The sequence below is a fragment of the Rhopilema esculentum genome, chromosome 1, assembly GCF_057945365.1.
Source record: "Rhopilema esculentum isolate cy_ngs chromosome 1, ASM5794536v1, whole genome shotgun sequence".
Classification (NCBI taxonomy): Eukaryota; Metazoa; Cnidaria; class Scyphozoa; order Rhizostomeae; family Rhizostomatidae; genus Rhopilema; species Rhopilema esculentum.
The window spans coordinates 4,283,439-4,294,874 of record NC_142815.1 but is presented as its reverse complement, the minus strand read 5'-3'; the positions used below and the strand labels follow the sequence as shown (position 1 = coordinate 4,294,874).

The window sequence follows — 11,436 nt, the reverse complement described above, 5'->3', positions numbered from 1 at the left end:
TCGCCATCACAACGAGGATAAGGATGTCGACACAAAATTCTTCATTACACCCAAATTAGCATTAAATTTTTCTTTTCTATTCTTGTTCGGAAGATATGCATTGAAAATTTGTCCTGAAATCTTGTCAACATCAATATTTGGGTTCAAAACGACTCAGAAGTTTAAATGACGAGAGTCATTCCTCACAACACTTTCTTGGTTGCGTAGGAAAAAATCTTGAAGGCCTTGACAAAATGAATTTATCTATTTTTAGAATTTTAAAACTTTTCCTCCATAACCTGAAAGAGCGTCATGAAATACCTCTAAATCTGCAAAATCGGTCAAATGTGTTACGAATTGGCTGAGATATGTCCAGATGAGCACAAGCTCTGGCCCCATCAAACCTCTGTTATTTGGTCTCAGATCATAACTTTATGAACTGAGCCAAAATAGCAGTAATCCCTTAGAAACTTCAAATCTTCTATTGGCCATATCTCACCCGATTTTTACACATTTAACTGATTTTTGATATTTAGAGTAATTTTATTATGTTCTTATAAGTTGTGTGGTCAAAATTCGAAAATTATGAAAACATATTTTATAAGACGTCACACTTCTTATAAAGACGTCAACTCTATTCCGCCCAGCCTTGTCTGATATGATATTTCAAATTGATGCCAACAACATTGATATGTGAATAAGACTTTTTAATCCCAATTAATATCTACCTTTTTACTTTCTATGCAGCTCTGTTGGGTTTTTTTCTGGAAAACAACTTTCACGTTTCGAAAATTGCAGCTGTTGTTAGCCACATTATTCCGATACGAAAAAGCCCACACAATCCCAACTGATCACAACGTCACAGTTGGCATTTTCCGTCGGCATTTGCTTTTAGACGTTGCTTTTGACAGAATATCAGACAGGATCTTTATTGACAACATTAAAACGGTAAACAAGTGCTGGCTTAAACTCCGGGGGTATCAAGTGGTCTTAGACCAGCCAGTACTTTTCTTATGGCAATATTTGTACTTTTATCGTTTGCAAAGTGTTAATATACCCACTTTTTGTACTTTTTATTTGCATTTGCCTTCAGTGCAAAATTTTACATGATCTTAATGCCTGGATAACGTTAGTTTTCGTCCATATTTTTGTCAAACAATCCATTGAAAATTATAACAACTTTATCGATATATCTTTTCACCGACATGTCTAACAGCAGTCTCATATTAAGGGACTCCTTCTCAGACATTTGAAATAGAATTCTCCCAAAAATTGGTCTTGCAAAAGAAGATCTCCGCGAAGAAATCACATCAGTGTGGAAAACAGGACAGATTTACCGTTCCACAAACATACTGAAAAGTTTGGTACACTCTTTATACGCATCTATGATTTCGATTTTAAGTAGTTTTGTCAGAGTTTTGTCTTTTGTTTTATCAAAATTCTGACAAAGGAGTCGGTCAAAAATTATGAATTCTCGAAGCGATACCCTCGGCCGCTTCCAGGCAACAACGAAAAAAGAACTGAATTTTCGAAGACTTTTTATTTCTACGGAAGGGCGATACTAATACAACCTCGTTTACAATTAAATTGCTTCTATAAATACCTCGATGTGAAAATGAGGTTGCGAATAACTGGTTCTAAACAATTTACAATAGAGTTACCCCCGTCCGCTTGCATTTGGAAAAACAGGAAACTGCGAAGGGGCATCGATTGATGCTTGAAGGCCTTGACCGGGGTGCTTCCCTAGCTATAATGTCACGAGGTAGCGTGGAATCTCGGGGGGGGGGGGGCTGGCAAAGGGTCGGTTCTAAATTTTTGCTCAGTAGAATAAAAATGTTCAATAGATGACCCCTTGGGCTTTTTTGGACATTGCCACCCTCTTGGCCCCGAGCCCCCTTCTCTCGACATCTCGGATTAAAGGGTAATAGGGGTGCAATAGGGTGACAAAGACATGTTACTTTAACACTTACATTGCCACCGTCTTGGGCCCAAGCCCCTTCTCTCGACATCTCGGATTATAGGGTAATAGGGATGCAATAGGATCACTGCGACACAGAAGGGTAAACGCCTGTGTCGAGGGCACAGTGCTAGTTGCTCAATTAAAACCTGATTGCAATTTGAATTCAATAAAACAAAAACTCTGAGGTAATATATGAGACGGGCCTTCCCATATTTAAGCATCTCTACTTTCCTAACTTAACACATTAACCAACTCCGAAGATTGATACTTCAAATACAACTTAATTTGGAAAAATGAACCGAAATAAAATTTGCATTGAAAAGATCCGCAATACAACACAAGCTTTTTGGGACAGTTTTTGGTCACAGGGTCAATCCGCTTTTTCCTAAGGCGAATCTGCAGCAGAGCGTTCACTTCCATTTACTAGAGAGTAAATATGTTCAAGTTTGAACATTGTCAAATTCTAAAATGTTGATAAAAATGATTGGGTAACCTTTGGGACAGATTGGGATAAGGTTGAACCATTTATCATCGCCATAGGAGTATATGTGAATTCTAAGAACATAAATTAACTTCCGCATTGTATTCCAAGAAGCTTTATTTAATTATGTCTGAATGCAAACCGGAAATGATAAATTTACACAAAACTACATGAGCGATTTATTCTGATAACCTGTGACAGTTCTGTCTTCGGCTGCCATCTCCGCTGAATATCGCGTCACACTTTTAATTATTAACGTTCCTCTTGCAACAGGTAACACTATGGACTCTCGAATAGCGACAATGAAACTAAAATGACGTCACTCGTTTCCATTCCTCTATAACAACGTCTGCGCTATAAGATCGCTCTCTCTTTCTCTCTGAGCCAAAGCTTCTATTTGTGTCGCAATCGTATGGTTTTGGGCATCCTGAATATTTCTTTAAATCTCATTTGAAGACATCAATGGCTTTATTGAAGCTGTTGTCTGCTGGGCAGGGTAGCCACGAAATCCTTGTTAGCAAAACAGGGTCACCATTTTCAGCGAAACATGGCGATCGATGAAGCCATTGACTGCAAAATAGGCTTCAAATCAAACCCATGACGGCAAGAAATGGCTCCCTCAGATAGATTTCGGTCCAGCAAGGACAGGCTGTGATGTACTGTCGCGTGTAGTTATCTCCCCATCCTTTCGCGAAACTGACTCTGATACAAAATACATCAACGCTATGGTCGAATTTCCTACTGCGTCTAAGCAGATGAACGGGCCGCCGGAAGTCAACTGCATGAACACAGTAACCGGGTGGCACACGGATCACCTCTGGTTTCACTACTATTGGCTGAATACCAGTCTCAGAGTCAAATGCCGGCGCACTGACAAATATACAATAGTCACTTCTGTTATAGATCCAAATCCCGTCATGCTCCTGGGTTAGCTGAAAACCGTATCCAATATGCTTTCGAACTTTGTTGACGTAGGCAGACCGTTCCACGTGATCAAGAAGCCCAATGCACATCCCGTCCCCCTGTGGCAGTTCATAGAATACATTGACGCAATCTGTTGTGACGTCAAATACTCGACCGATCCGTCGTTTGACTTCCCAGTATGCAATGCTGCACCATGGCTCGTATGTTGAAGCTGTCGTGACGTCACTGTTTTGTCGGGTTTGAAAACCGGCTGAAATAAAGGCAGTTTACAAAAATAGAAAACAGAAGGGAAGACAATGCCAAACTAGTGCATTTGAAAAACAAGACGCAAAACTCTTGCTAATTCTTCGTTTTTAGGTAAGTAAAACAAAACAGGCCCTGAATCTAGCAAAGTTTCAGACAAGAAGGCATGTGTTATTGTGACTGGGCGTTTGGATTTCAACAAACTAAGAAAAGAAATCCGGGAAAGCGGCATGTTTACAAATTGTCTTTTGTGGGTTTATAAGCCAAAATCCGGTGTATTGGTTACTTCTTAATGTCTGAAAATCTTACACCTGCTGAATACATCTAGAATGTCTGGGTCACACACCCAAAAAGCTGGGTATTCCTGGCCATTTGCAAAAAACATATGGAGCCAAACAAAGCAACATCACGGCAGAGTTTAGGCATGCTATGTCACTTCACAACCCTCTGTAACAAGCCCAGTGAAAAACAATCCCACTAAAAACCATCCCAGGGAGAAAATTTCCATTTCCCTACAACCCATGCAAACTGAGATTTTGTCCCCTGTCAGCCTCGAGTTTCCTCTTTGGCACGAAATTACAGTAACAGGGAGATTTCTAGGGTTGAAAACAAATTCAACCATTTGACCCAATTTATCTGGATGACCTCGTTTCCAAATTGTCCCTTAACGCTGCCAACACCAATGTAAATTTGTCCTTGAGCCCCACAAGTCTAAAATAATTTTGGTTGCTCCCTGTCATATTCACCTGCTCTCCCCCATTAAAAAAGAGTTTGGTGGGTTTGTCACACTGGGGCCTTATTTTGGCTTCAAAAAGTTAGGAATCGCGCACTGACATCCACATGAGAAGTAATTCACAGCTAGATGGAGAAGGCAGCAGATACAGAACTGCTAAAGAGAATGGCTTGTTGATCAATGACACTGTTTTCAGAATATTTTAACAACTTGCCGAATAGACAAAAAGCCCAATAGGGACCGACATGAAGAAAAAAGATTTGGTAGAACTGGAAGAAAGCAGAAATAACTTTCTAAGTTGGTTAAAATGCATTTTTGATCATGAAACAACACAAAAAGATGCTCGGAAACATTGCCAAAAAACTAGCAAAAGATTGATAGAAAAAGAAAGTTAAAATTGTGAAAATAAAAATAACTCTTTGTTAATATTTGTCAGGGCAGTAAATATTGAATGATAAAAAGACTATACTCTGATGAGTACATAATACACAAAAGATAGCAACAGATATAATGGGGGTTGCAGCCCCCAGTTTATAGGGAAACAGCATACCCCAAAAATCTCAGATCTAGCCAGGTTTAAAAAAGTCCATTCAGTACAAATTTTAAAAATGATACCAACATAAGGACACTGTTTCTACTAGTTTTGAAAAACCTGGATGAATGAAACTTCAAAGAAAGACCAATTGAACATGGCTGTGCATACGGTATTTTTAGCTTAAAAAATTCAATATCTTGATCCCTATTTAAGATTGTCAGCATGTGTCTATTAATTGTCATCATTTCTGTGTCATTCTTGGCATATTATTTTTCCAATTGCAGCCATCCCTGATAGTCACATAAAATTCACTTAAAAAATCAAAGATTTGCAGAGTTAAAACTGAGGGGCTTTGTGAAATTTTTAGAGAATATTATATTATTTTTCCCTTCAAGGACAATGGGTAAAAATGTTAGAAGTTTTTGCTCAAGGTTACAGTTTGAAAATTCAGGTTGAATAAATGATTTGCTTAAACTCCATCTCCAGTCCCCATCTCCTGTCAACACAGTAGTATTGGGCACCCAGAGGAAAAACTTAAGAGGCATCAAAGGAAAGGAACTGGTCACGCTAACTCAACCTGCACTTAGCCCAGGACAAATGCTCTGTCTACCGCACACATCTCACATGAAAATGTGTAGAAAGGGACATCTCACATAAAAAAGAATGGACCACACTACCTCATCATGTTGATAGCCAAGAAGGGGAGGGGGGGGGGGGAAACTCTACAACACACTTTTGCAATCCTCATTGCTTATACAAGTTTAATTTTGACCTACAGCAAAACAGAGCAAGCAGGATGCATCATTTTGTCTTGGTTGCCTAACACCCTGGTTTTGGGAAACCAATACTATTACTTGCCAAACTTAACAGCGTGCCTTTGAGAACAATAATATACCTTGTCTGGCAAAGATTTGACTGAGTCATTTTCAATCTTGATTGAGACAAGATTTTCACATGCCGGACCAGAATTAATTACATTAATTACATCTCACATGTGATGCCAATGTTATCATGCTTAAGAACCCTTTGAGCTCAGAGGATAGATAGCACAGTATGAATGCCCTTTAATATTATATAATAATAATTATTATTATTATTACTATGAGTGAGCTGTGTAAGTTTGTAGAAGATGAACTTACAAGAAAATTGTGAATCTGAGCAGCCAGCATTTGCCTTGCGGTCGTCTTCATTCTCCTGCTCTCCTTCCTCCTGTTCACTGAATCCGTCATCTTGGGAAAAAAACATAATTTAGAAATCAATTCAATACATCATATAAATATCATCTTGAAAATAATCATTTCTTTAAAAGCGATTTAATAAAATCATTACAAATGTTTCTGAATAAATTTTGCACAAAAAACTTACAAAACAATAGAGAGAAAGAAAAATGCTATGAATTATTTCAAGTACTGTGACAGACAGAACTCAAAATGACACACCTTTAGGAATTTTCAGAGGGAACAAAGAGAGAGAAATTGGGGATTTGCAAACTTACGATTTTGCTAACTATTTCAGCACAGTTTTGGGCATATTTTAAAAAAAGCTACCATTTGATCCAGGTCTTCAGGGAAAAAATTTCACAATTTGTGATTTTGTTGTTTGTGTTTTACATTATTCATACCTAACCAAAGGTCATAATGACTCTCAAATCAGAAAATCTTAGACACATTTTTCTTTTCCGGGTTTTCAAAATTATCTTGCATATAATTTTGCCTCAATGACTAAAGTTCCATAAAAAGACTACAACAATCAAAAACTGTTGGTTTGTTGTGTTGGTTGGTTTTGTTTACAAATCAATTGTAAAGACAGTGTTAACGTAAAATTTTGGAACACTGGCACTCACAAAAAGTGAAAGGAGAGAACTATACTGCATCCATCAAAAGCAAATTCATCATGTATGGAATGATGAGACAAACAACTTTATGAGAAGAGCAGAGAAAAACCACTGAGCCATGAAATGAAGGAATCAAGATGGAGAGCATCAAGCATACTCTGTCAACAGTCTATGAAATACTATTTTGAATGTCCACCTAAAGCAAAGAAATTCAGTGGAAGAAAAAGAATAACCCTGTCTGTATTGCTTGACAATAACATCGTAGAAGCAGCAAAATACGATTGCAAATAGGAACTAGTCCACAACTGCTGCCACATTCATCCTTATAATCCTTAGGAGGTTACAGTATAAGCAGGGTTACACTATAAATAAAGTCTTGGTAGGTTGTGCCAAAAACAGGCTGACAAAGATGGGCAAAGGGGGGCCAAAGGGGGGCCAAAGGGGGCAATACCCACTAAGCAGTTCTGTTGGAGATTTTGCAAGGAAAAACTTCATAAGCAGGGGTATCCAGCTACTATTCGCAAGGGACTAACAATTTTTATTGAGAGCCAACCCTCCCCAAAAAAAGAATTATGGCTATGTCTTGATGTGCAGACTCAAATTTCTTCTTTTCGCCAGCTGGATGTTTTGAAGCATTGCAACCCACGTGTCTTGAGAATTCGTGCATCGGTTAAAATTGCAACCATCAACACGCAATACACAAACAAAAGCGTATGATCAACTGACATTTCCCCCTTTGACCCATAACACGAAGTTTCCAAACGCCCCCTTTCACCCCCGTTTGTAAGATCCACCCTGTCAATAGGCTTTGTCGCCGTTTCCAGTCACAGACAAGCATTCCAGGCACCTATTTTAAGGTGATCGTTAGATGTGGTGATTTTCTCGTTGCAGACAATAGACTGTATCAATGAGCGTGGTTAGGATGTAAACAGGGCATTCGGTGTACAAGGGTCGAGGTGAGGACGTCTGGCAAAAACACGAACCTTGAATGGAAGAGGAGATCAGACAACAACGGCAAGATGCCCTGTTTTATCGCATATTGTCTGACTTTGCTTGTCCCGACATTTTCTAATGTCAATAAAACTTCTCAAATAACCAGATCTCACCTGAAAACCGGGCGCTAATTTCTTTCTGTGGCTGCTTTTCCATGGCCTGATCCCTGGAGTTCTCTTCCAGACTTTTTTGGATACCTAGAGCAAATTGAAACTGTGTATGAAAACAAATGAGCGAATAATCGAGACATCGATAATTCAATTTTAAATTAGGGTGACGGAAAACTGATATGACAACTGCGCTAGTTTATTCGAAGTAAATATTTCTTGTTGTAAATATGATTTATAAAAATTGAAAGTTTCCGCTTTCGTCTGGAAATGAAGCCTAAAACAACGGGCCATCATCCTCATCATAAAAAAGAGCTTGGGCCTCTTTAGAAGCTTCTAGAGATGAACTTGGACCAAAAGAGAAAAGAAAGGACAATTTTCAACCAGCTGGGAACGCAATGAAGAAAAAAAAACCTGGTTCCTGGCCAACGCAAGCCGTTTTTCCAGACAAGCGCTTTAGACATTCTGAGGATGTAAACAATGGCAAAGAAGATCGCTCTGCTTGTCGATTAAGACTCAATTCTGCTTTAAATAATAATAGAAAATTTGAATGAGTTAGCTGATAGACAATACAGGCTAATGCATTTTTTTTACAGGAAAATGGACTTAATCCATCAAAGGGGGATTTGATTCGAGCATGTGGGCCGTGGAATTTCTCAAACCAGACTGGTGCGTCGACTTATAAACGAAATCCTACATAATCAAATAAAAAAATTGCAGGAGGAGAGAAACAAGTTTTTAAAAGCTTTTGTAACAAAACAGCTGATTCCAAAATACTTAAGTTATTGGCAACTGGCTTGCATCGCCACAATAGACATAGTAAATCATTGGTTTGGAGTTGAAAAATACAGTGCATAAAATATTTATTGAATGAAAATGTCGATGAATTTATTCAGACAATGTCAAAAAATTGCATAGAAATATGATATCACAAACCAACTTGACAGACGAAAGACGAAAATTTGCTGGTAAAGATTGTTTACATTAAAAAACTTGCGCAAATTCCAAGCAAGAAATCCAAGCATTTACCAATCAAAAATATTAGTAAACTTGACTGAATAAATGTGTATAACTCATAAAATAACGATAAAAGATAAGGTTATCGAAGAAATAACAAATTTTAGGACTGAATCTGTCGAGACTTGTTTTTGGTCGTTTTTGGCATCCAATATCGGTCACGAGAAATTATCTGGAATTGCTGAAAATAACTTTAGTTTTGCGATGGCTTTACGTAAAAACTTTTGGATACCTTGCTTGGTAATTCTGCTGTAGTGAAATGGATTGCCACATCGGGTGGATACATTGTAATTTTGACAGTTTATAAATGCTTTCAGTTCTGAAATCGAGATGAGATCTGGCCAACGGAGAACTTTGCAGAACAGGACATGGACGCTTGATAGGCCGATCCTATTTACAATGTCGTTCTCTCTTGGAAGGATGAGGCAGTCCGTGTGAATCCCACCTTTGTTTTCAAGACTTTTCAGCAACACTTTAAGCTGGTTTTCATCTAAGTTTTTTATAATAAACTGCGTAAAAGCGTTTATATACTTCGACCAATCCTCAGGTTCTTCTTGGTTGAATCCAGCCTGCGCCTTGCTGTGAGCAGCCTTCATGTATTTTTGCACTTTCCTAACAAGAGTTTGTATGCGAGCCTTTCTGAACATCCATATGCGTTTAAGGAAGATGTGTTAGTCATTTGTTGGGCCTAGCTTGCGTGTAAAACGACCTTTATCATTGTTTTCACTCAATTCTCTGCCATTCTCTCTGTCTATCTTCTCGTACTCCGATGTCTTATTGGATTTGAACACCAAAAATCATCACGGCCGGCCGCCCTATTACTTCAGCCTCGCTCTCAACACCAGCCCTTGACCGCCATAGCCTTCTCGCAGCCCAAATCGGCGGATGAAGAAATTGAAGTAGGGGCGTAGTTGCGAGGGGTTTATAAACACAGAAAGAGGGGTTGAGGGTAGGTGGCATCACATATGACGTAACAATATGGGCAAGAAGGAAGGAAAGGCCCTTAAAATTATATTCAAGGTTGCCGAGGAACTCTTTGAGCGCCACGCCAGTGATTTAAAAAATGGGACATTTATTGTGCCCCACAAGATGCCTTATGCATCTTCATTTAACAAAGTTTGTTACATATAGATGGATAAATTACTGCAATATGAAAGTGTGCAAAACGATGCGAGAGTGGAGGTAATATGAAAGTAATGTGCTGGAATTTAGTTTAACTTGGTTAAAGGTATTTATGAGTTTGTACATTCCAGCACAAGCTAACATTATATTCATCAAACAATAAATATAATGTTTATTGCTATTATTATTATCATCAATGTCGAACATTTTAAATGCTTGAGGCATTCTACTGCAAATCTTAGGAATCAGCGCTAACTTAAAGAGAAGAAAAGCGACATAACCATCAACCTGGTGAAAACTTTTGCAGAATTACAAAGCAAGAAGGCAGATGTTCTTAAATTCAATAACAGAAAACAACAAATAATTTTTAGACCTGGAAAACCAGACCAAAGACAAATAATTCACTGTATTGAATTTCCTTTTCTTAACATTATTGAAAAAGCCTTTTGTCGGTTCAAGGATCTAGATAATAGAAAAAGCTCTGCAGAATGATTTAATCCACAAGAGAGGCCGACCACCTTAAAACTCTCAACTGTTTCATAGTATTTTGTTATTGTACTTGCTTATAAATATTATGAAATCTCCTTCTTGGGGCTTAAAACTAAAGCAAACAAGACTGGTTTAATCCAAGCCTTTTGTCCAAGCAGAAGAATTCTATGTTCAGCTGTTTTCAAATAACTGAACTAAAAAGTGACGAATCGTCGAATTGCCAAGGCCAGGAATAACCTGGAGCTTATGGTGGAAAATTATGGCTTTGGAGTTGACAAAGTTGTGAATTGTCAGGATTTTCAGTTTCTAAGAAATGGCCTAAATGACATATTTCGTAAAATAGGCAGGATTTTCATCGTCCATAAAAACGAAATTTGGTTTTGGATAAAGGCAACTCAACTTATAAACGAACCAGGTTAATAATAATGAAATGACCAATAATAAAAATTTTCGCTTTATAACAATGGACCGTTCGGTCTGAAGGGCCGGATTCTAAAAGCAACGACCGCATTCGGTCTTATAAATGTAACGTTAAGCCTACGGAGAGGAAAATTAGGCACGCCAGACATATTCCGGACTTAGTTTTGCAGTAATTAACTCCAGGACTTAGCCTCGGCTTCCAGGCGATAATCGAGAAACAACCGGTTCCAAAATAGCCTGAGTGTAAAGGGAAATCCGAACTATAACGCCATTAGGTAACCAGAGTCGGATTGTAAAACGAAGAAAAGGATTCGTTCTTCTGTAGCCGAACAGAGGCTGACAATACAGCAAAAGAGCCATTTCCTATAACAAAGTCCTTAAAAATTTCTTTGGCCTAGAAAACAGACAAGAAGACAACCAGACTCGTTGTCACTTGACCGCCCACGTAAATTTCAGGATGAATTCACCACTTCATGTTCATTTCAGCACTTAAGACAGTTATCCGTATATCTCTCTCAACACAAAACAAAAACTGAACTTATTTTCGGGTCAAAATCTACAAGACGATGATCACGTCCTCAAAATACTTCTTGTTCATA

General features: G+C 38.3%; 1 protein-coding gene across 1 annotated transcript; it reads right to left on the bottom strand.

Annotated features, from left to right (window-relative positions):
• Positions 1-1,504: 1,504 nt before the first annotated feature.
• On the bottom strand, positions 1,505-10,402 carry LOC135690371 (SMAD family member 6). Its single transcript, XM_065207899.2, has 4 exons — positions 9,039-10,402; positions 7,796-7,879; positions 5,995-6,084; positions 1,505-3,594 (listed from the first exon to the last, which is right to left on the bottom strand). The coding sequence occupies exons 1-4, from the start codon at positions 9,451-9,453 to the stop codon at positions 3,005-3,007; spliced, it is 1,179 nt and encodes a 392-aa protein (XP_065063971.2). The 5' UTR covers positions 9,454-10,402; the 3' UTR covers positions 1,505-3,004.
• Positions 10,403-11,436: the final 1,034 nt, after the last annotated feature.

What these genes read in the sequence shown, in the direction of transcription:
- LOC135690371 (XM_065207899.2), bottom strand. Translation starts at nt 9,453, where the DNA reads ATGTTCAGAAAGGCTCGCATACAAACTCTTGTTAGGAAAGTGCAAAAA. An exon ending in CAGCAGAATTACCAAGCAAG is followed by an intron (nt 7,880 to 9,038) that starts GTATCCAAAAGT and finishes AATTTGCTCTAG; the next exon opens with GTATCCAAAAAAGTCTGGAA. An exon ending in AATTAGCGCCCGGTTTTCAG is followed by an intron (nt 6,085 to 7,795) that starts GTGAGATCTGGT and finishes TTTTTTCCCAAG; the next exon opens with ATGACGGATTCAGTGAACAG.